At 46.6% G+C, this 24639-nt stretch overlaps 1 protein-coding gene across 1 annotated transcript in view; it reads left to right on the top strand.

The window, feature by feature from the left end:
- LOC146822050 (dynein regulatory complex protein 1-like) overlaps positions 1 to 24639 on the top strand; it is a 1074594-nt gene that overhangs the window by 248712 nt on the left and 801243 nt on the right. Inside the window, exon 5 of the mRNA XM_085613165.1 lies at positions 5537 to 5674. Coding sequence (XP_085469291.1) covers positions 5537 to 5674 — 138 coding nt within the window. The remainder of the gene's footprint in view (positions 1 to 5536; positions 5675 to 24639) is intronic.

Genomic DNA, 24639 nt, shown 5'->3' with positions numbered 1-24639 from the left:
TTTCCCTGCATTGACCTCGGACACGAAGATCCGTGTGGACCCGTTCAGAATAACTTTCAGTCTGGCAGGATTCATTAAAAACACTTGGGCACCTAACTGTTGAAATGGGGTGATTAGTTGGCGCAGATGCCATCTGCGCTCTACCGTTGTGTGGCAGAAGTCAGGTTTGGCAAAAAACATCACACCGTTAGCCGCCTTCAGTGAATTCGGATAGGCCTGATCATACACAGACTGTCTGAGGAGGAAGTTCCCAAAAAACACTAAAAAAGCCCTGGGCTTTCCACCGGAAGAGCTGCTGTCACTTCGGCTCGGTTTTAGATTGAAGGGGAAGCGTGCGCTCGCTGGATTTCATAGTCCTAATTCCAATTCGTTTGAGCCGGGAAGGTTTTGCGTAGCAGTTTTACAATATAGCGCCTTGGGTCGTCTCCTTTGACTCCTTCCGGGATGCCTAGCAGTCGAAGGTTGTTCCTGCGCTGTCGATTTTCTTGCTCCTCCATTTTCTTCCTGACATCTGCCAGGCATGCCTCATGAGCAGACCCCTGACTCTTTAAAGTGGTTACCTTCGTTTCTAGGCTCTCTGTACAGCCTTCAACCATGCTGACCCGGTCGCTGATGTCAGTACATATCTTATTTAGTTTTCACAGGGCCCCCTTGTAGCTTTTTGGCTGACCCCTTAGCAGCTCGATTATCAGAGCGAGCCTCTTCTTGAAATTCTTTAATCAAGGCCAAGATTGAGGATAAGGAGGGTTCTGTCATGGGTTCTATTGTTGTTGTTGATTTGGCATTTTCCCTGTTAGACACCTGCTCAGCTTCATCACATGGGGGAAAGGGCTTTTGTGAGTCTGAATAGTCACATTTGAGTTGGCTGTGTCTCTTAGGAGGGTTTCTATTTTTCTTCTGGCGTTGTACCGTCTCCGTATCTTTGGAGAGATCAATGCTATTGTCTTCACTAGAGCTAGTTTGATATCCATCAGAGGTTGACAAAGACCCGTCTGAGACAGAATACATGTGTTCCCCACTGATCTCTGGAGTCCAGGGGGCTCTGAAGCCGGGATTAGGTTCTACTCTGAGGATGTAATCCGTAATACCTGTTGCTAGGTGTTTTGACCCAGTCGCGCTTTCCGCCAGCGGCTTGGTGGAGCTTAAGTGTAGGATGGTCGAAAAGGCAGAGTCCGGGAGGGACACTAAGCCTGAATCTAGTGTGGGTCTGGCAGCCTCTTCAGAAAGAGGAATAATAGTGAACAGGTTAATAGATGAATTTGCTCTACCAGCTGCTCGCTAAGTGGTTGAGATTCCTCTTTTTGTACAAGTATGCCGCTTTTTGGGGTTCAGGGTTCAGACTCTCCTGGGCCTTTTCCGGGTGGATGATCTAGCTTGGGCGCAGCCGTAGGGGGTAGGGCTTGGAGCTCCATCCAGAGCAGTATCAAGATTATTAGGCAATGCCCTGGGACCAGTGAGCATTTCTACAATTGTAGGCTGAAAGCCTTCCTTAGCTCCCCCAGCGCCCCCGCCACCCCCGATTTTCCCCGTGACCCGTTTAAGACAATTAGCCTCACATTTACCTCTAAGTGAGTTGTCCGGTATAGGTGCTTCCCCAGGAGCGGTGCTACTTGGCGTGGGCTGGGTGGCCTTTGGCTTGTTGGTTTTCCCAGCCTTTGAGCCCCTGGTCGACATCTTCAAGCACAAACGATGTCCCTGCGTCGGTGAAAAAAGTCCCGAAGAAGCAAAGTGGCACAGTATCAGAAGGCAGAAGAGGGAATGCAGCGCTCTTCCCAGCGCGACGCTCTTCCCCCAGGCAAAGAAGACTTTCGTGCTTCCCAGGGTCTGAGAGCAGAGGTGCTGCCCACGCGTCCTGCTCCCTCTCGGACTCAGCGTCGCCAACAAGGAGCCTGGAAAGAACATGAGCACCAAAGCAATATAGCAGAATGGAATTCGAAGGTAGGAGAAGAAATGTAGCGCTCTTCCTGGTGCGGTGTGTTTCACAGCAGCAGAATTAACTTTCAGGCTTCCCCGGGCATGGAAGCAGAACGGCTGTGCTCGTGTCCTACTCATTTTCGATTTTAGCGTTGGAGGTCCCGGAGTGAGCGCGAGCACTAAGGATACAATGTAGCACAATGTCTGATGGCAGAAGGAGAAATGTAGCGCTCTTCCCAGCGCGGCACAATTCCGATGATCTGAGATGCTTCGCCAGGCTTGGAAGTGGAGCTGCTGCCCTCGCATCCTTCTCCCTCGCAGATTCAGCATCATTCGTCAGTCTGCATAGCCGATGGTCGAGATGCATGGGGTGCGCAGCTGTGCGGCATGGATTCACGCTGACACCATCTTGCCCAAAATCAAGAACAAAATCTCTTAAGGATCAACTGGTACCAAGCCACCTGGTGGAAAAGAAAAAAACAACCAATTGGTTGCACAAAGTGGTTTCATGAAATGCAATACCTGCAAAGCTTGTAAAATTGGAACAAGCAAAAAGAGTATACAAGACAAAGATGGTAAAACAATCTACATCAAGCGACATGTCACAAGTAAACAACTCATGTGGTATATGTGATAGAGTGTAACTGCGGTCTCCAATACATATGAAGTACCATCTGTATGTTGAAAAAGCGAATCCTAGAGCACATAAGAGCAGTGAAAAATAGAGATACCAATTATGCAACAGCTAAACGTATGATGCAATGTCAGGATGCAAACTGGAAATCCATTACATTTTTTGGACTGGACATGGTACCGCAGAATGAACGTGGAGGCAACAGGACTAAAAAACTGAGACAATTTGAATCTAAATACATAATCAGACTCAAAACTAAAGCATCTACAGGCCTCAACCACGATGAAGAGCTTTTTAAACATTTATAAAATTGAGACATAATCTGTCCAAAAACAATCAACAAAAATATGCAAAGGAGAGACTATCAAATGGAGACTGATAATGGGTACTATACCGAAAAGTCAGTACGGGTTATACATTATGACTAAATATATATACAAAACGAAATTGAGGCATTATTAATAGATAGTCAATGCATTGAGAATACTGGGTTCTCATATAACAATACATTGATTTATATAATCACTAGAATTCAATGTCTTCATACATCGTGGGTACTTGTATATAAATGTCAAAAAATCATTGGTACTATACCATCACCAGTACCCATGAGTTAATATAATATTTAAAACACAATGTACTATCAATTTGATATATGAGGCAGTACTATCCTGTTTACATGATCATAATACACATGTATTATTTAAAATATTGTAACATACCATGAAATGTTGCCAAAAAAGACCCTATAAATACTGCTGAATATTAAGTCGGTACTACAACACCCACAGTGCCTCATGTTGGGCCAAGGAGGGACTTGTATAAATAATTGTAATGAAGAAAGACTCACTTACCGTGACAACGACCTCGTTGGGTCAAAATGCGTATGGTGTAGCAGCATTTCTTGAATTGAAAGAATTACAAAGGATTTCAGTGAAGGTCAGCGTTATTTGATTTAAAAAAATATATATATATTTATTTCTGTATATATATATATATATGTATGTATGTGCTATATATATTACAGTATATGCATGTATATTATTACCCACCATCCTCTAAGGGTCGATATGTATATATTGGATTATTGCTAAATTCGTTTCTCTATGCAACTGCTAGCTACTCAGATTCAAGCATGTGAATCTATGAAAGATCGAATACTGGAGAACAAAATGAGTTACTTACCTGTAACTACAGTTCTCCAGTATTGGTATCTTTCATAGATTCACATGCGACCCACCCTTCTCCCCTGAGATGCTTCCCTTATTTACTCAAGATAGAAAGTTTCACATTTGTGCTTGAAAATCTGAGGAACCTAGCCTCTCTTGAGTGTTCTACAAGGTGCTGTCGCCTGATTGGCTACTACGTAAGTTTAACAAAAGAAAAGGGATAGGCTATTGCTGTGGCGGTTCTTTGCATTGTAGCCTATGGTAGTTTTAACTACTGCTGTTATAAGTATACCGTGGAACACCCACTATGACGAAGGGTGATGATTCAAGCATGTGAATCCATGAAAGATACCAATACTGGAGAACCATAGTTACAGGTAAGAACTCATTTTCTTATGGACATATGGTACTAAATAACTTTATATTGCTAACACCCATCACAGGAATCTTAGCAAAGCCATGCTGGCATTAACTTATTTTACTTAAACTGAGTACAATACAGTTTACAACACAAAGTGTACATGCAGTTCTCTGATGACCAGCATTTAAATGAGGGAGTATGTAGAATGTTCTGGTGGCAATGGAAAGAATAACCCAGATGCATCTCTCAACAAGAAAAAGTGTTTTAAAGACTGTGGATCCTGATTATAGGACGAAAGCACTCACACCCGTACTGATTGGGGTGCCAGTGTGGGCAACGGCCCTCGTGGAGGGGAGCCCTTGAGGTGTAGTTGTTCGAAGAGGGTCCTCTATGAGTAGTGGTGTGGATCTTAAATCAGATGTGCTTATAAAAAGGGGGAATGAAATAAAGAGGATTTTTATTCTTGTCCTCAGTGGGTAGGTGTTGAAGTTGACAGTGGTTAATTCTGCCCAACAAGAGAGGTCAACATGATTCTGCCTTTTCTGTACCCTCATCTAACAGAGAGGTGTGTAGGCATTGTTCTAGACTTATCCCCCCTCTCTGCCAACAGTACTAATCTTTGGTGTGATAAAATAAAATGAAAACAATTTATACCAAACCAGTGGCAATTTGTAGGGGTTAGTTCTACGGGCAGGAGAACCCCTATTGAATTAGGTTCGATCTCTACTCTATCTCCAAATGAGGCATGAGCAACCTTGTTGCTTCAGATGTCTAGCCTACAGTGCAGTCTGAAAGAAGAGTGAGCAAAGCTGAAATAAGATGCAGAGGGTGAGATAGACAAAAAAGCTATCCAATCAATAGCAACAGACTGACCCAAAGACCTCTATGTAAAATAGAAATTGAGTCTTTGAAAGCATACAGATAAGCTGTCTCTAGGCAAGACCTAAACATAAAAGGCATGTTTAATTAACTGGGCAAGTAGAAAAGGTTCATGCCATGCCATGCGGTGACTAGCAGCACATATTTTTAATTACTAAAGCACAGTTTCCCACGCTGACACAAAATGTTGATTTCTCACACAGGACAAGACTTAGACGTTTACTGAAGGCAAGCTATATTTCCTTGACCTACAATTTGCTGGTCCTTACCTGAAAACATAACACAGCTCAGCAACGATCATGTGTGAATTTAAAGCTTCATTTAACTAAAGCATCACCAAGTTTCTATCAGTACCTCTCAAAAAAATCCTAAATATGTTGGTGAAGATGTAGCTTGCGTTATGTGGGGAACCTCATTACTATAAATATAGCAGGAGGTATAATCCATAGTTTGTTAGTGTGAGAATCTTGTTTTGTTTGTCACGTATCTGCTGTAACTGTTAAAAGCTCAGAGAAACCTATCTGGCAGGGTGAACCGCTTTAAAGCAGCCATATAACATAAAATCTTGTACTTTTGAAGGAGCTGAAAGTGAAAGATGAACAATATGTAAAGGACCTGAAGAAACATGCAGAAGACATTGATCTGCTAATTGAGAGGATGGAGGAACAGATCAGAAGCCTGACAAAGACTTACATTGAAGAATTCCTGCAGATTGAGGTAGACTAGAGTTCAGAAAGGAAGTATTTTGGATAGTGGGATGAAAAAGTACTAACCTTTCTTTCCTATCCATTAGCTTATGCAGCCTCTCATTTCTCCCTTTGTTGTCTTGCAGCATATAACTGAAACACCTTTAGTTCTTTACAGGGATGGGTGGTGCACAAGAAGATATTGGCCACTTTTACCCCGTTTAACTCCTTATAGTAAGTCAGTCAAACCTAACTGTTGGAAATAGGCTAGAAGCTGATGTAAAGGCTTTACCATAACGTAAAACTAATCACACTCCTCAGTAATGTAAGAATGTCTTACTGGTTTGTAGACAGTGACAGTACGTCCCACTCCTTCTCCCTCCCTGCATTCTGTACCACACTTCCTCTCCTGCCTTTATGCAAACTCTCTACTGGCCCACACTATGCCAAACGTCCACCACCCAAACTAACATGAGATTACGGACAAACTTTGAGCAACTCTGTAGCACAGTAGTGATCCAATCTTGCTTCTGTTGCTCAGCAGAGAAGGCAGTAAAATGGAGCGTGACCAGTGCTGGAGCTGTGAGTAGCCCTTACCCAGTGCTGCTTCCCTGCTGCTTGTTCATGCTGTGAAGACCTGGAATAGAATTGAGGGCAAGGTCATATTGGGGGCAATGGTGGGCTACGCCATGATCTCATTCCTGGGAGCTACTGGACAGCTGAGGCAAATCCTGTCTGAAAAGACTCCCTTCCTGTGATCAAGGTGACAGTGGAAATCTTACCTCAAACTCGTCATCCAGCAGGGCAGATTAAACATACCATGTCTGAGATGGGGCTACTGGGTATTTCACTGTGGTATGTCATGTGAGGTGGGTGACTAAGAGGTCCCTTTATTCAGAATCAGACCTGTGAGGAACGTGCCATCTGACTGGTACAGCTACTTACTCCAGTATTGGAACTTTCATAGATTCCCATGCTTTTATCATTCCCCGTCGTCAGAATGGGAGTCCCCGGTTTTCATAAAATTGCAATAGCAACCATTACAAAAACAGAACCTAGGCCTAGGCCCATTCTTGTTTTGCAACCTATCCACCTCTTTTGTAAAAGAGACCAAAAAAATTAACACCCAATCAGAATAGCCTCACACCTTAGAGCCCTCCTGACAGAAGCTCATAACCTCAGATTTTCTACCACACGTTGTGCAAGGTAGTCTCCACTGAGCTCTGCTCAGTTTTTTCCTGTCAACTTTAATTCTACAACTTTTTCACCAGTTCTTTCTTCAACACTTTCTTCAGGATGTCTGCTAAGGAGAAGAAGGCCCTCTTTAGGAAAAGCTTAAAAACCTGGCTTTTTGCCCAATAGTTTTTTCCCGCGCCTTGCCTAAAGGAGATGTAACTAGCGCCAGGACACCCCCGGGTAACCGCTGCGCTGTATAAATATCATTAACATTAACATAACATTTAACGCCTGTGCTACCTGTGCTAAGAAGAGGTTATACATTGAGGACAAGCACAAAGATTGTATTTACTGTACCCAGACCATAAGGCTGCAGACTGTAAAATATGCTGCACTTTTTCCACCAAGACTCTGCAAGACCGGGAGGGGTGTCGTTAGACCTGGCTCCAGAAGTTGAAATCAAGCAAGGAACCAGTCTCCAGGGATAGTGACGAGGCATCCTCTGCGACATCTTCAAGAAGGTCTGTAAAAAGGGGTAGAGCTTCTCCTTCGCCTTCTGAAAAACTCCCTGGTAAGGCCTTAAAAAAGACCTCTCATAGGTCTGGAGGGCTTAGTCTTGTCGAATCTCCTCACCGAGGTGTAAAGGAGAGGGAAGGACTGTCAAAAGGAGTAATTTCTGAGAGGAAATCCAGCTCTGTTCCTCCATCTTCTCCTCCTGCGGCTCCAAAGACCTTAAAAAAGCCCTCCTCGTTGTCTTCTGAGGTAAAATCCACGAAAAAAGTTCACTCGTCGACAACGCTGTCAACGACTCCGTCGACGAAAGCTTCAAAGGTACAGTCTTCTTCTCCTCTGGCCCCGTCGACGGGCTCGTCGACGGTGGTTTCCTCGTCTCCGGCACTCACAGATATGGGTTCCGCGTCAACGATTTCGACGTCGGTAGTGATTGTACCGTCGACGATGATGTTGACGATGTCGACGTAGACGAGGATGTCGACGACGAGTGTGACTACGACGACTACGTCGACGCCGACGACGGCTGGGCTGACGACGGTCTCGTCGACAGCTGCATCAACGACGTCCATTTCTTCATCGACAATGCTCTCTACGATGGAGAAAATGTCTATTTCACTCAGGCAGTGCCAGATTACGCCTGAGATGACTTACCCCAGGAGGGTGACTCCTTTACCTCCTGCACTCCTCCTTGAAGATCGCCAGATGTCGTGCAACCTTTACCCCTATCTAGATCAGTTGCAGGAAGAAGGGAAGAAGGAAGCAAAAAGGATTCTCCAAGATGGCGAGATAACATCTGCAGAAATAATTGACTGTGCAATGGATATTGAAACAACTGCTTTCCGCTCCTTGGCTGGCGCAGCTGTCCTTCGTTGGCAAGGCTGGCTGCGGGCTACTTGGTTTCATCCGAAGGTCCAAAACAAGATCTTGGAGCTGCCTTTTGATGGGGAAGTGCTCTTTGGAAAGCATGTAGATGATGCGCTCCAGGATATTAAAAAGGATACGGAAACCGCAAAATCCTTAGGGACTCTGCAGTACCGCAAAGTTCCATTCCGAGGAGCAAGAGGAAGAGGTAACACAACTTACAGGGGAGGATATCAACAACAGCGATATTCCTCATATGGTTCCCAGTCACAAACCTACCGGCTGAACTACAATCAGCGGCAGAATGAATCCTCTTCTTTCTCTCGCTCTAATAACAGAGGAAAACAAGGACGCTAGGGCAGAGACGCCTCTAAGCATCAATAGCGGCTTGCTGGCTCTGACTGCTGTCCCTTCTCCTCCTGTGTCATCAGTGGGATGCAGAATTTCTTATTACCTCCACAACTGGCAACAAATAACATCGGACCGTTGGGTGCTGAAAATCATTCAATGCAGTCATACTCTGGAGTTTGTCCAAGCACCAATCAAAGCCCCCTCGCGCCACTGTATCAAAAAATCTTCGTCTACTACGGTTGGAGGTCCATCAAATGCTCCTCAAACGAGCGATAGAACTGGTCCCTATCTCTCAGCGGGGAGAGGGTTTCTGCTCCCGGTTCTTCCTGATCCGGAAGACCTTAGAAAAGTGGTACCCTATTCTAGATCTGAGGGAGCTCAACACCTATCTCATCAAACAATCATTTCGGATGGTTTCTCTACAGGACATCCTTCGTCTTCTAAACTCAGGGGATTACATGTCCACATTGAATCTCGAGGATGCTTATTTTCACGTACACATTCCTCCATCTCACAGGAGGTTTCTTCGCTTCACAGTAGCCAAGAGCCACTTTCAGTTCAAGGTTCTGCCTTTTGGACTCCGATCTGCTCCACGGATCTTCACAAAGGTGTTAGCTCCGGTAGCAGCTTTTCTTCGGAGACAAAAGCATCAGGTCTTCCCTTACCTGAACGACTGGTTACTGAAAGCTCCTGCCAGGCAGGCAGCACAAGAATCAGTCATACCATGCACACCCCTGTTCGTCAATCTCGGACTAACTCTCAACAGGGAAAAGTCTTCTCTCCGTCCATCCAGAACAGCCAGATTTCTCAGAGCCATTCTGGACACTTCCATAAACAAAGCTTTCCCGTCCTTGGAGAGGCAAGAAAAGCTGATGACCATGGCCTCCCGGTTGTTAAAAAGACAGTCACTTTCAGTTAGCCTCTACAAGTCCCTTCTGGGGTCCATCTCCTCCTGCATACCTCTAATTCCTCACTGCAGGTTGCGGATGCGTCCACTCCAGGAGGAGTTGGACTTGCAGTGGCGCCAAGTTGACGGATCCTTCGATGACAAGATCTCAGTTACTGTGGGTATGACGGACACCACATCACGTTGGATGAACCAGGAAAACATTTCTCAGGGCCTGTTCTTCAGGATCGCCCCGACTCCTCACATAATAACTACAGACGTCTCGCTACAGGGCTTAGGAGCAGTGTTATAAGACCTTCATGTAGGCGGCCGTTGGCTACCCCAACATCGTCTTTACATATCAATCTGCTGGAGCTCAGAGCGATTTGTCTGGCCTTGCAGGCCTTTCTTCCACGGATACAGTGATCTGCTGTTCTAATACGTACAGACAACACGATGGCCATGCATTATATAAACAAAGAAGGCAACACCAGATCTCGACTGTTGTCACAAGAAGCCCAGACAATCTGGGAATGGGCAATCCAGCAGGAAGTATCACTCCAAGCGGAGCACCTTCCAGGTGTTCTGAACAAAGCAGCGGACACGCTTAGCAGACTGAAGTCGGTCAGCCATGAGTGGGAACTGGACCACTCCACTCTACAAGAGGTCTTTCACAGATGGGGCAGGCCTTCCATAGATCTCTTTGCCACGCTGGAGAACAAGAAATGCCAGTTCTATGCAAGCAGGCTTCACCATACGGGATCGTTGGGGAATGCACTTTCGATGGCCTGGTCAGGCGCATTTGTTTACGCTTTCCCCCCCATTCCTCTGATCCCCAGACTTCTCAGGAAGCTCAAAGCGGAACCCTGCAAGATGATTCTGATAGCTCCTGTGTGACCCCGACAGTTTTGGTTCACAGAACTGCACCTTCTCTCCCTGGACTTTCCTCTTCTGCTGCAGCCGATTCCTTCGCTACTGACGATGGCCCTGGGCCAGGTTTGGCATCCGGATCCGCAGTCTCTACAGCTCTCGGCTTGGCTCCTGAGCAGCGATAATTTCTTGGTCTAAATCTTTCATCAGAATGTAGAGAAGTGCTTTCTCAGGCAAGAGCACCAAGTACCAACAAGACATACAGATTGAAGTGAAAGCATTTCTGCATTTGGTGCCGGCAAAACGATGTCAATCCTTTTAAATCTGATCCACATGAAGTTCTTCCATATATCCTATCATTGGCAAAATCAGGGCTGTCTCACCTTTCTATCAAGGTGCATCTTGCGGCCATTTCTTGCTTCAGACGCACATCTTCAGGCCCTTCCCTTTTGGTTGGCAAGAATCATTAAGCAATTTCTCAATGGCCTTTTCAGAGTTTTCCCTCCAGTCAAGCCTCCTCCTCCTCTTTGGCATCTGAACTTGGTTCTTTCCCAACTTATGAAGCCTCCTTTCGAGCCTATTCACAGGGCAGGGTTAAAATTCTTCACCTGGGAGGTAGCTCTTCTACTCGCTGTGACTTCGGCTAGACGAGTGGGTGAATTGCAGGCTCTCACCATTCAGGAACCCTTTCTCCAATTCAAAAAGGGTACAGTGATTCTGCGTACCAACCCTAAATTCATACCTAAAGTTCCTTCTGACTTTCATTTGAATGAGCCGGTGATACTAAAAACTTTTTTCCTTCAACCAGCTATTCCGGCAGAAAAGGCACTTCACTCTCTGGACATTCAGAGGTGCTTAAAGTTCGATCTCCAGCGTACTAAGGACTTCAGGAAGTCTTTTCAACTGTTTGTGTCCTTTAATGACCCTCGTAAGGGTTTTTCCCTTTCCAAGCAAGGGATTGCTCGTTGGATTACCAGTTCTATCCAGTATTGTCACAGAGCAGCGGGCAAGCCCCTGGAAGGTCGAGTCTGTGCTCATTCCACAAGGGTGATTTCTTCTTCTACAGCCCTCTTTTCTGGAGTTCCTATCCGGGAGATCTGCAGGGCAGCGACCTAGAGCAGTACCCATACGTTTACAAGGCATTGCTGCCTGGATTCTGAAACGCAGAGTGACACAGCAGTTGACCAAGGAGTCCTGAGGAACCTTTTTGAGTAGTGGTGAACTTTCCCTTTCATCCCTCCTTCCATGTTACTGTTTTTTCAGCTATGGCACATTTTTTAACCTCATGTGTTTATATTTTCTAAAGTTTCTAAGTATGTTATTGACCATTGAAAATTTCATTATGGTGAATATACTATTGCTTTGTTCTTGGTTTTATAATGGTCATGGTTCCAAAAATTGTACTAATAACTGCTAGCTACTCTGATACAAGCATGGGAATCTATGAAAGTTCCAATATTGGAGTAAGAAAACAAGTTACTTACCTGTAACTTTGGTTCTCCAGTATTGGAAACTTTCATAGAGTCCCATGCGACTCACCCTCCTCCCCTGGGAAAGCTCAGCCTCTTCCATCTTCAGTGGTGTGGTTACACAACGGCTACGAAAATCTGAGGTTCTGAGCTTCTCTCAGGAGGGTTCTAAGGTGTGAGGCTATTCTGATTGGTTGTTCATTTTTTTGGTGGATAGGTTGCAAAACAAGAATGAGCCTAGGCCTAGGTTCTGTTTTTGTAATGGTTTTTATTGCTATTTTATGTATACCGGGGACTCCCATTCAGACGGCGGGGAATGATACAAGCATGGGAATCTATGAAAGTTTCCTATACTGGAGAACCAAAGTTACAAGTAAGTAACTTGTTTTCTTTTCCATGGGGCACTGTAGTAAACCTGCCTTTTCTGTGTGGTCACCCCATATATTTTGTCTTTTGTTGGTCCCTGTAATTTTGCTGTCTTTAGAACTCTGTGCCCTTTACCCTTGCCAATCAGTAGTAAAGTGCCTGTGCTCCCCCTTTTAACATGGTCGAATTGGCATGTTCCTAATTGGTATCTTTAATTTACATATAAGTCCTTATTATCCAGTATTGGGGTATCTTTCATAGATTCACATGCCTGAATCTTTCCCCGTCGTCGAGATGGGAGTTCCACGGTACCATAGTCAAGCAATATTCAAATAATGGCGTAGGCTATAATGGCCTTGAGCCATGATCTATATAGCCTACCTCTGACCTTTTTAAAAAAGGACCAAATCTTGAATGCAGCCAATCAGCTGCCAGCACCCTCTAGAACCTTCCCAGCAGAGGTGGTTTCCCTCAGATTTTCACTGCACGTCGTGTGTGAAGGGAGTCTCCCTGAGTTCGTCTCAGTTTTCTTCTACCTTCTAGGTTATTCTTCTAAAAAATGCCTCCTCATCATGTCAGATAAGAGACGATTCTTTAGGGCCTGCAAGACCTATGGCAAGAAGAGAGTCCATTTTGATGATCCTGCATTTACTGCCTCCACCCAGCTCATGAGGTAAAACAGTACAAAATCTGTCGCACGGTTGTGATTTCGTTGATGACTATGACAGCGTTGACAACGTCAACGCTGGCGACGATACCGTCGACGATGAATCCGTTGACAGCAACACTGTCGACGACCGGGTTTCCAGCATCGGTGGCCAGGAGTCCGTCGATACCACAGTTGATGATGATTAGGGTGACGAAGAAATATTTTCATCCTGAGATGTCAGCTTACAGTAAGATCTCCCCTTTCACTCCTTCGCACCTTTTGGATCTTCAAGAGTCAGATGAAGATGATGAGGAAGATGATGGAATATACGGAGTGGCTCACAGTCCTTTGGAGTTGCACGTAAAGTGCCAGGAAGTTGACGAAGACTGTATGGCCCAGCAATACCACCAGCCATATCTTGCACCGCCACGTCATTATCAACACTACGAATATCAAGAACATCGCCCTAGAGAGATGGCTAACCTGCCGCCAACTTTGATTCAAGACCTTCAAGATACAAACAAAGATTTCCAGCTCAAGATGTTCTCAAGGAACTACTCGTGCAACCACAGGCCCTTGAGAAAAAGAGTTCGCCCACAACACCTTCAGTGCCATGATCTTTTCTGCAAGAGCCGGATCCGGTAGACCCTTCCTCCTCGGATGAAGAGAGAGAAGAAGGTGAAATTCCAGACCCAATGCCTGCTGACCCTTGGGAGGTCTACATCATTCCCACTCCCTCCCCCCGTCACACTATCCAACGGATTCCCCCCCCGGAAGACATAGGGGGTTTCCGCAACTTAATGGAGAGGGCTTCTAATAGATTCGATCTCCCATGGAGTTTCACATACAGACTGCTTCCTGTATGACTTTAAAGAGGAAGCTAGAAAATCAATGCGCACAATTCCAATAATAGACTACATATGGCAAGAGGGGATAAAGATAATGATGACCCCGGCCACAATACCACCAGTGCTCTCTCGCGTTGAGAACAAGCATTTGCATTGCAATAGGTCTCGCATTACTAAAAGTTTGAGCTATTGACGTTGCATTATTATTTGCAAAGGCAATAGCTCAAACTTTCAGTAATGCGAGACCAATTGCATTGCAAGTTATTGTTTTTATAGCAGGCAAAAAAAAAATTGACTTCAAGTTTTTAATATACTTGGAGACCCAGAATATTTCAGAGCTGCGCGCAAAAACACATCCTCTGGATGCTTCGAGCATTAAAAATAGCTCAGCAGCTGTCTTTACTGAGAGAATCGGGCTCACCTACTTTTCCCCTATAAAGCCTTCTGCTTCCGTTTCGCCTTCATACAGTCACGTGCACATGATGACCCCAATGCCATGTACTTTCTCAGTAAGTGCAAATATTGTAATTGTGATTGCATTTATATAGCGCTCACTATCCCAGACGAGGTGTCAAAGCACTTTTTCGGCAGGTAGCACGCTACTCGGGAACCCAAAAAGGATTAATGTTGACTTAGTATAGGGAGATATTAAATTAATATGAGCGGTGTATGTGTGAGTTTGTTATTTTGATTGAAAAAGGCTGATGGAAGGATAGAAGAGGGAAGGGTTTGCATTTATATAGCACTTGCTAAAAATGCCGAAACATCCTACTGCATCAAACGACAGTCACTGAATTTATTTTCAACATTGTTTAGTAGTGATTGAAATCTCTCTATTTGAAATATGTACAATATGAAAAGCCTCTGTCCCAGGTCACATCTCCCAGGACACCGGCTTCCTGCGGCCTGGGGTCACTCCCCTTCCCTTACACATGGCCAGCCCCCCCGCCCACCCTCTGCGTCAGCATGCCAGTTTCTCTGTTCTATTACACACCTTGTCTTGCCCCGCTGGGTGCGTTTGCACCCATAAAAGCTGACGATTGCTTGTAACATTCAGGCATAGATTTAAAACAGTACTGAGTGACTTAGCGCGAGTGGCTTCGCTGCAAAAAGGGTTGATATAATTAGTGCAGCATGTGCAGTGGCACCAGTGTCCATGATTCTCAGGGGCCCAGTGCTGCCCAATTACTACTGTCCTGGACTAGCTAATAAAGGGCGGAGTTGGGTACATTTCCTTGCAGCTCAGCTGAACTGCCACTAATTGAGTAGTGTGGCAGCCCTGCTGGCCTGAGCTGCTACGTCCTCGCTTCTTGGCGCCCCTCACACCTCATCGCTGTCCGCTGCGTATGCATATTCCCTCTGCCTGGATGGAATATTTGTGGGAACGTCCTAAAAAGTTTGAAATCTGAGGGGAAATAAAGGAAGCGGTATGTTCTGCAGAAAAAAAACTCTGCGGGCCAGAAGTGGACTGTGTGGGCATCTGTCTGGGCTACACTGGAGCACTGACCTCCACGTTGTCCAGCTACAGCCGAGCCTTGCCGCCTCCCTCCCCATTGGGGTTTTTTACGGTTTGGGGATTATTTTGACCCAACCCCCTCGTAGATCTGTCTCCACCTTCCCAGCTCCTACGATCTAATCGAAGCAGCTGCGAATTTGCCCAAGAAAATGCATCGCGTCAACCAACCGATGATGTCCTTGGATGAGGAATGTGGAGGGAACTTAATCAGGAAAGGACTGGGAACCGAAAAGAATATAGGGCTGCCGGAATGTCGCCACTGGAGGCCACATCACCTCTTCTGACCCGTGATCGTGTTAGGGGACACCACCGACCCTCAGCCTACCCCTTCTAGGGAGCCACCCGCCTGTTTTATGGGAGCTTGCTTTTATATAGCGCCTTCAACTGCAAAAAGAAGCCTGTTCGGAGCACTGCAATTAGCAGGGGTTAGTACTATCACGTATAATGTTATGCATTTTATTGATCTAGGAAGGATGAGGGGAGAGTTAGTACACATAGAGTTCAGCAGGGAGTGCTTAACTCGCTCAGTCATTTAGCTGCGTCTATGTGCCTATATCTTTCTATATATCGTCTGTCCATCTTCCTTCGTCCATCTAACAATCAGCCTAGACCTTTTGAATCAATCCATCCATCCACCCCATTCACAAATTCATCCATGCGGCTATGCATCCAAACAAAATGCATTCATACATCCATGTTATCCATTTGAACCTCCATGAACAAGCCACCCATCCATTCTGTTTATCCACCTGCCCAAACCCACCGATCCATCCTTCCATCCATCTATTCATTCATCCATCCACCCATTCATCTATCCATCATCTACCCATCCATCCATGAATGCGTATACCAGTGGACCCATCCAGTCATGCATCAGCCCATCCACGTGCTTTCTCGGTATCCCTACAACTGCAGTTTAGCCTCTCTCGTCTTTAATCAAACCTGGTCTGTCTCGAGCTGCTCCCTCCGGTTGGTTGTCTGTTTTCCCCATGTATCAGTCATCCTTGTGACGGTCTGTTTGTTGTACATAGATAGGACTCGTTTCTCTGCTCTCCTGCTATCATGGTTACTGTTAAGATGGGTTTAAAACTTGCAAAACCAAGGCTGCTCTTATTACAATGTCTGAAAGGTCGTTTCCTAAGAATTCTCCGTGCATGTCTGTGGGTGCCAGTGTTTGTATGTGTGTGCGCCTTCTGTGCGTTCAGTCAGTAGTTTTTAGGTCTCGCTGAGTCAGCGCGCATGCGCTGCTCGGAGAGACATTTAGTAGATGAGTTTTCAAAGTGCTGCTGGCTGGCCTAGCGCTTGCGTTCACGCGAGCGTGCACGCGCGCAGCAGGCCGCCATCTGTCTTTCACGGGTCATTAGGACCGTGATGACTTTCACTTTCGCAAAACTAAAGAAATAGAAAAAAACATCTATTTCTTTACTTTTGCTATAATCGCGTAACCCGTGCTTTACTTTTAATGTTCAAAGTAAAGTGCCAGTGCCGCGATGCTTGATAAACACTCAAAATGTAATAATTACATGATACCTGCTACTACCTTTTTGGGAACTTTGTTGCTCTGTAAACACACTGTCACTGTTGCGTCACTTCTGTCGTTCTTGAAGGATGAAGGTTTAAGTTCGTCTCTTAATTTGAAAAGGCCACCTGCTTTTTATTTTAACTTTGAGCGCGAGGCGCGCGCGCGCGGCCAATGCTTGTTCTTAATGGCTTAATGTCATCTGCCTCTCTGGTTGTTAATAGCTCTTGTGCACTATGATGTTCTGCCATAGCACACTGGCTTTATCTTTTCTGTTTAAATATATAAAAGACTCCTTCCTTCCATCCAGCTCAATAATTATGCACAACTTGGAAATAATATCTTTATCACAATATGGAGAGTAATTGCATCTTGTACTTCTTTGGAGTAGAGGTATGCTCTCTAATTACACGATGGAGTAGTAAGCACCTTTTGCTCCGTCTCCTGAGCGGCAGAAAGTAATTAATTTATGGATGGCTCAATGCTTAGACACAAACGTGTAAATATATTCACTTCTGGGTGCTATATGGTGGAAATATGTTACTGTAAATTATGAACTTGTTGCCGACATCTAGGGTGAGTGATGTGCAAGTCATACATTTCCAGCAGAGCCAAATCAAGCGCATCTGTTTCTGAGGACGATCAGCTGAGTACAGTTCACAGCTGCTATTCACAACACAAGAACGACACAACTGCCGAAGTCAAGCTACGTAAATGTCATGCTTCACTGCACAATTATCCTTGCAGACTATCTCCTGCTTACTTTGTACTGGGGAGGAACGCCCTCTTCTAGCAGGTTTGTGTAGTGCATGAACACAGTTTCTACTCTTCCGAGCAGAATGTAAACACACACACTGGTTGCCTAGAAACCTACTTAAACATGTTCATGACAGCCGTATAAAATGAAAGAGCTACTAGGGCTGAATTTAGACACAAACCACCATCGGAAGAAAAGTATATACCAGCCCCACAATGTAGTGCACACGACGAAGAGGCTCCTACCCGAGAATTGCTTTCGAAAAAAATCGTACAATTTACAGCATCATTTTTCAAATATTAATAAACGCAGTGGGGTTTGCAGGAAAACCGGCAGAACTGGTCATATTTTTCAATATTTTAAGGCATGTCAACATACCCTGGAAAATATTTCACCTTGGACTTAATATAGTGCCTACAAGTAAACTGTCTGCACATCAGCAATAACGCGCTGCACACCTATGAACATTTGTGTTACAAAGGGTGCCGCTCGGAGGCTTTCACTTGGTTGCTGGACTTCTGGGCTTGCAAACTGTACCTGCCCACACGCCACGAAGGACGCCACGCTCTGCCCTGTCCTGGGTGAATACTGCTCGTGCTCCTGCCTGAAGGTGGACTCTTGTGCTCTCGGGACTGCGAGGACCAGGGTGCTGTGCACAACGCACATCGACTGCACCTGGTCCTCTTCCCGGCTCCTCCCCCACTAGCCTTATCACGCCTCGCGGCCCCCGCTTCGCGGTAGCCGCTCGGAGGCTTTCACTTGGTTGTTGGACTTCTGGGCTTGCAAACTGTACTTGCCCACACGCCACGAAGGACGCCACGCTCTGCCCTGTCCTGGGTGAATACTGCTCGTGCTCCTGCCTGAAGGTGGACTCTTGTGCTCTCGGGACTGCGAGGACCAGGGTGCTGTGCACAACGCACATCGACTGCACCTGGTCCTCTTCCTGGCTCCTCCCCCACTAGCCTTATCACGCCTCGCAGTCCCCGCTTCCCGGGTGCCGCTCGGAGGCTTTCATTTGGTTGCTGGACTTCTGGGCTTGCAAACTGTACCTGCCCACACGCCGCGAAGGACGCCACGCTCTGCCCTGTCCTGGGTGAATACTGCTCGTGCTCCTGCCTGAAGGTGGACTCTTGTGCTCTCGGGATTGCGAGGACCAGGGTGCTGTGCACAACGCACATCGACTGCACCTGGTCCTCTTCCCGGCTCCTCCCCCACTAGCCTTATCACGCCTCGCGGCCCCCGCTTCGCGGTTGCCGCTCGGAGGCTTTCACTTGGTTGTTGGACTTCTGGGCTTGCAAACTGTACCTGCCCACACGCCGCGAAGGACGCCACGCTCTGCCCTGTACTGGGTGAATACTGCTCGTGCTCCTGCCTGAAGGTGGACTCTTGTGCTCTCGGGACTGCGAGGACCAGGGTGCTGTGCACAACGCACATCGACTGCACCTGGTCCTCTTCCCGGCTCCTCCCCCACTAGCCTTATCACGCCTCGCGGCCCCCGCTTCGCGGGAGCCGCTCGGAGGCTTTCACTTGGTTGCTGGACTTCTGGGCTTGCAAACTGTACCTGCCCACACGCCGCGAAGGACGCCACGCTCTGCCCTGTCCTGGGTGAATACTGCTCGTGCTCCTGCCTGAAGGTGGACTCTTGTGCTCTCGGGACTGCGAGGACCAGGGTGCTGTGCACAACGCACATCGACTGCACCTGGTCCTCTTCCCGGCTCCTCCCCCACTAGCCTTATCACGCCTCGTGGCCCCCGCTTCGCGGGAGCCGCTCGGAGGCTTTCACTTGGTTGCTGGACTTCTGGGCTTGCAAACTGTACCTGCCCACACGCCGCGAAGGACGCCACGCTCTGCCCTGTCCTGGGTGACTACTGCTCGTGCTCCTGCCTGAAGGTGGACTCTTGTGCTCTCGGGACTGCGAGGACCAGGGTGCTGTGCACAACGCACATCGACTGCACCTGGTCCTCTTCCCGGCTCCTCCCCTATTCTTCCCCTCTTCTATCTATATCAACTGAGATCCCCCCTACACGCGCTAGCGGGACGCGCGCGGGTCGTAGCCCGGGGCGAAGACCGGGCAAAGAGCGGGCCGTTTGAGGCCGTTCGAGACTGTACGAGGCCGGGCTGGGCCCCCCTCCTGGCAGGCACGCTCTCAAAGGTAACAAGCAATGGCTACCGGATTACTGAGGTTGGCCCCCAAGGGGTGCAATGTAGTGGGGACTTTGGACAATTTCATAACTCGTGCAAGTAATGTGCTGGCCTATGAGATTGCTGCCACAGAACGTAGATTATCCCTGGATCCATCGCTAGGGAAACGTTCCTCACTGGGAGCGATTATGACTGTTTCCTCCCCTGATAACTCCGTGCCCCCCATATTAGGTGGTCCCCTAGATGAGGCTCTGATAAGTGACCCATCCCCTTTGGTTCCTCTTACTCCAGCTAATTCAACTGTTGTTGGGCTAAATCAGGCTGACCATTCTTTCCAAGCCCCCATTCTTAATTGTGCCAAAACAAGATCCATGACAGACCGGTCCGTTAGAAGTAAATGTACTGGGGTGAACCTACCAGCTAAAAAAGGGAAAAAACGCGAAGGGGTTCCCATGAGATGCCCCTCCAAAAAAAACCAAAAAAAGATGACAGCTCCTAACCAAGATAATAACACCACCATGACAGAAAATGACCCACATAATATCCCGATTTGAGATTCCGTTGTACCCTCTACTTCCACAGCTCCATGTGTGGAAGTTCTCGCGGGATTGACTCCCAGTGCTTTCTGGGATAGAATGGCCGCAGTAATTGATGGAAGGCTGTCCCCCTTAGTTGAGCGCCTTTCTGTATTGGAAGGGAAAATAGCATCATTAACCAACCAAACACAGTGGCATCAGTATATCCAGCTTTGAAACCATCTTGCCATCAATCGGCCATATTGCCCCCTATCTTGTCTAGTGAACAGGTCGCCGTCCATCCCTCCCCTCCTAATTTAGCTCAAACTGGAGGGGAACCAGTTTCCAATAAGGACTGTAGGCCTGCTTCCTCTGCCATACTACATCAGGCTAATGCTCTTTGTGAAACCGGTAGGTTAGCAGGTCCCTCACTCCAACTCCCTCTTCCTCCCCTGACTAACCCTAAACCTAACTCCCTCCCTAACACTAAGACTCTCTCAAGACTCGACTTACCTCCAGACTGTAGCCCATATGTTGTGGTCCTAACAGGCGTACCCGAACTCTCACAAGACAGAGTTGAACCCTTTTTGTCTTTGAAGCACAAGACAATACATTGGCTGAATGCAAATAGACCTTTGCCATCAAATCTGAATGGGGAAATTTTGATGGTCCGAAGAGTATCCTGGGTAGGCCGGGGCGCGAAGAACATTAGGGGAGATTGTATAGTTGTAAACTTTAGAGATCCAAGGGTGTTAAAATATGTGGGCGAGGGGGGATGGACCAACATGGCCGATGGAATCCATACCCTTCCTCTCTCATATTTCTATCCGCTAGGAGTACCCAAATATAGGAGGGACATACCTACTGCTCAATCAAGTATAGAGAAATTGGGCCTTGGCCATAGCGGAATCCAAGAGGTTGATTCATACCTTACCTACTCCAATATACCCTGTCATAATAGGTTTAGTTCCTTGGACTGCATTGATTGACTGGAGTTCGACTCCGACTCCAGGCCCATTGCCTCACTACAGATGGAGCCAATGGAGAGCCGGGCTGCATTCCTATATCCCCAGGTACTTATGGGTCTTGAATATTGGAAATCTCTGGATGTCGGCTATGACCCTAGAACAGAGGGAACTCTTGCAAGACCGCCCGCAGCGACTCTTGAACGCCAAAAACCACTAGAAGACAGGAATTTCTCAGCAATAGATGCTGACCCGGGAATTCCCCCTGCCCCGATTTTGACCCCGTACCTGGATGGAAGCTCTAAAACAGGGCTAATTTATCAAACAGAGTTGAAGTTAACGGACACATCACCTCTTGAGCTATTAGTGCCCCGTTCTGACACCCCCCATAATAACACTCCCCTTTTCGACCCTCCCACAGAGCTAGGCCCAACACCAACCATTACTAGGGACAACCCAAGTACACCCCTGGGCATCATATCTACCCCCCTCAGGTCTTATCCTGCCCATTCTTCCACCAATCAGGTTGCGGGGTTGAAAATCTTGTCCTGGAATGTGGCAGGTTTATCACGTCTGTTAGAACTCCCTGATTGGGGGGAATACATTGATGGTTATGATATCTGCCTTTTTCAGGAGACCTGGGCATTGAAGCCCTATCATCGTGTAGGGTTTGCTACTTTCTGGGAACCCGCAGTAAGGCCAAAAGGGGGAAGGCCCTCGGGAGGGATGTCCATCTGGGTACGTACTCACTTGGGATGTGCATTTAAGAGAATTAATATCGATTCACCGGATATCATGTGCTTAGCTATGTCCTCTCGGGAAAACCAGGTGTTGACCCTCATAAATATATACTCCCGTCCAGTGAACTATGGCCAGGAGTCTACCACTCTGACTAGCCTAGATTACTTTTTGAGCACAACCACCAGCACCGATCACCTTATAATTGGCGGGGATTTCAACTGCCACTACGAACCCTTGAATGGGCTGATTTCCCCTGTATCTCAGGAAGAGGACCAAGTGTGGGCCATACCACCTTCTAACCCCTATCCCACGATGGCTTGGACGCCATTGGTTCTTCAACTTACCCAATTAACTCTTACTTTTTCGATAAGGGCATGTAATGGCAGGTTCCCTGCAGACAATCCAGGTAACCCAACGTTTGAAAGAAATGACCAAACCTCCATTATCGACTATATTATGCTCAGCATGGGACTGTGGCCAAGGATTTTGGACTTTCAAGTCAATAAACGTAGTGAAAGCGACCACAACCCCATTGCTGTCACCATGGAGGGCTTTACCAACCATTACATCCCTGCCACCGACTCACCCATCGCTGCTCCCTTGATCACAACTGGTGGCGCCCGAAGAGTTAGATGGGAGAAGATTGCCCAATCTGAAAGGGACCTCAGCGTAATGTACTCTGAGATTTACCCTCTCCTGGAGAAAACAATGGGAGAACCAACTATATCAGAGGCCCACCCAGACTTTGAGTTGATTGGAGCTACCCATATAGAACTTTGTGGCATCCTCGAGACCCACTTCAGTCGGGTCATTAGGAGAAATTTACCACCTACGAGGGGGAATCCTACTTGGTTTAATAAATCATGCAGGGAAGTAAAGCTACTGCTTCTGACAACCCTTAAAAATGGCAATAAGCCAAAAATTAAGGAAGCAAGGGCCCTTTTTAAGAAAACCACTAATGAAGCAAAAAAAGAGTGGGAAATTAGCAAATGGGAGGAAATTTCCTTCGCACTAAAGAACAGGGACCTAAGATCATTTTGGAATCTAGTCAAAACTGGTTTGTCACGTCCGAACCAAGCGCTCCAACCTAACCTTGGGGAAGGAATATGGCATATCTATTTTAAAGAACTGTACGCCTCTAAGACTCCACCAACGTACAACTCCCCCGTTTACCCTAGCCCCTGCCTCCCCCCAACCCAGGGTTTGGTTCCGATGTGCACCTTTAGTGAGGTTAGAGTGGCCCTCAGCAGAGTTCTACCTAATAAAGCCCCAGGCTTAGATAGGATCCCAGGTGATCTTTTCAAAAGCAAACCTGACATCTGGGTTCCATATCTTTTTGGTCTCTTTAATGCAATTTTAGCTGGAATGCCGCTACCACCTACCTGGGCTGGAGCCGAGATCATACCAATACACAACAAGCATTGGCATAGCCAATAGGTCTCGCCTTTGGGACCTTATAAGTGTTTAGCCATGCAACAGTTGCATAACTAAATACTAGCGGGTATGCGGCCGCGAAAGTGAACGCGTTCAAAGCGGCCGTGGGGCCGCGAAAGTAATCGCGGCGCGTGCGCCCGCGCACTGTAGCCCAAGGCTGGCCTGGTAGCACTTTTTGGAGCCCTCTCAATAAGTCTTACTAGTCCAGCGCATGCGCTGGGTCAGGCGAGCCCTAAAAATGTCTAATAGTGACTAGGACTCCAGATATACAACTCAGCTGCCAGGCATTTTAGTATTAAAGCCCAAATGGGCCAGCAAATCCCGAGTTCATCACAGGTCTCTCGGTCTCTGAATACCTAAGAAAATATACATCCTATTAGTGTACTTTTGCATATTTAAAACATGTAACGTGATTCATGAAATACATTTAGCCGTTTAAAAGACTGGATGCCTGGTGCAGCGGAGCGCTTTATAGGCAAGGAAAATAAAACTTGCAATTGGCATTTAATTAAATCTCCAAAGCACGTGCTCCATACATGAAATGGTCAACAATGTTTTTGCGCCAGTTTTTATTCTCAGCCTGCTGCTGTCACTGGCTGTCTATTAATTGAGCTCTCAGTTCAGCAGTTGGCTATCTGACTGCAGCCTTCACTTGTCTACCATAGCTGTGATGGTAAAAAGCCTCCCTGGTTTGTCACAGAGTTTAATATGCACCCTACATTATTATGCAGGATTCACTGTGCTATCAAAATGCAATTCAAATTAGTTCAGGATTAAATGCACAGAGCAGTACTGCTTCCTTAATTGCATTGTACTGTGCTGATCACATTCAAATACCCATTACTCGTTCCCTCTGTGGAGCATTATGTCAGGGGGATTCATATTCAGGCAGGTGACAGGGCCAAGCCATTAAAAGTCAGTTATGCAGAAAGCATGGCTGGTTTTATTCATGTTAATGAAATCAGTGAAATGAAACTGTAATAGATTTATCAAAGCTCAGATGGATTTGCTGTAAATCAGTTTGATTCAGGCAATCAAACTGGGCAGTAGAGATGGGTTCCAGCCCTAGCCGTGGATGTCAGACAGCAGCATGTGAGACGTGCTGATATTCCTCGTGTATGGGTCTCCTGCACATGGGGCCTATTCCCAAGGCGCTGCATTTTATTTGGTGCCTGAAGTATGTGACAGCAGTGGATAAAACCTACAGCCGAATCATTGCACAAACTGTTTTATGCCTCTTTTCAACTCGGACAGTAATAGCTTTTTTTCCTAGGGTTTTTTTTTTTTTTAAGTCGTCAACATTTGAGATGCTTAAATTTCTGCGTCAATAACAGGTCACCTTGTAGCTCCTGCACGTGTCCAGTCGTTATTTAATAATAAAATTTTAAAAAAAGGTTCATTCTTCGCCGTTGCTGTAG

This window comes from Triturus cristatus, chromosome 6, assembly GCF_964204655.1.
Source record: "Triturus cristatus chromosome 6, aTriCri1.1, whole genome shotgun sequence".
Lineage (NCBI taxonomy): Eukaryota > Metazoa > Chordata > Amphibia > Caudata > Salamandridae > Triturus > Triturus cristatus.
Note: the sequence above shows the minus strand (reverse complement) of the source record. Positions and strands in the feature narration are given on the sequence as shown.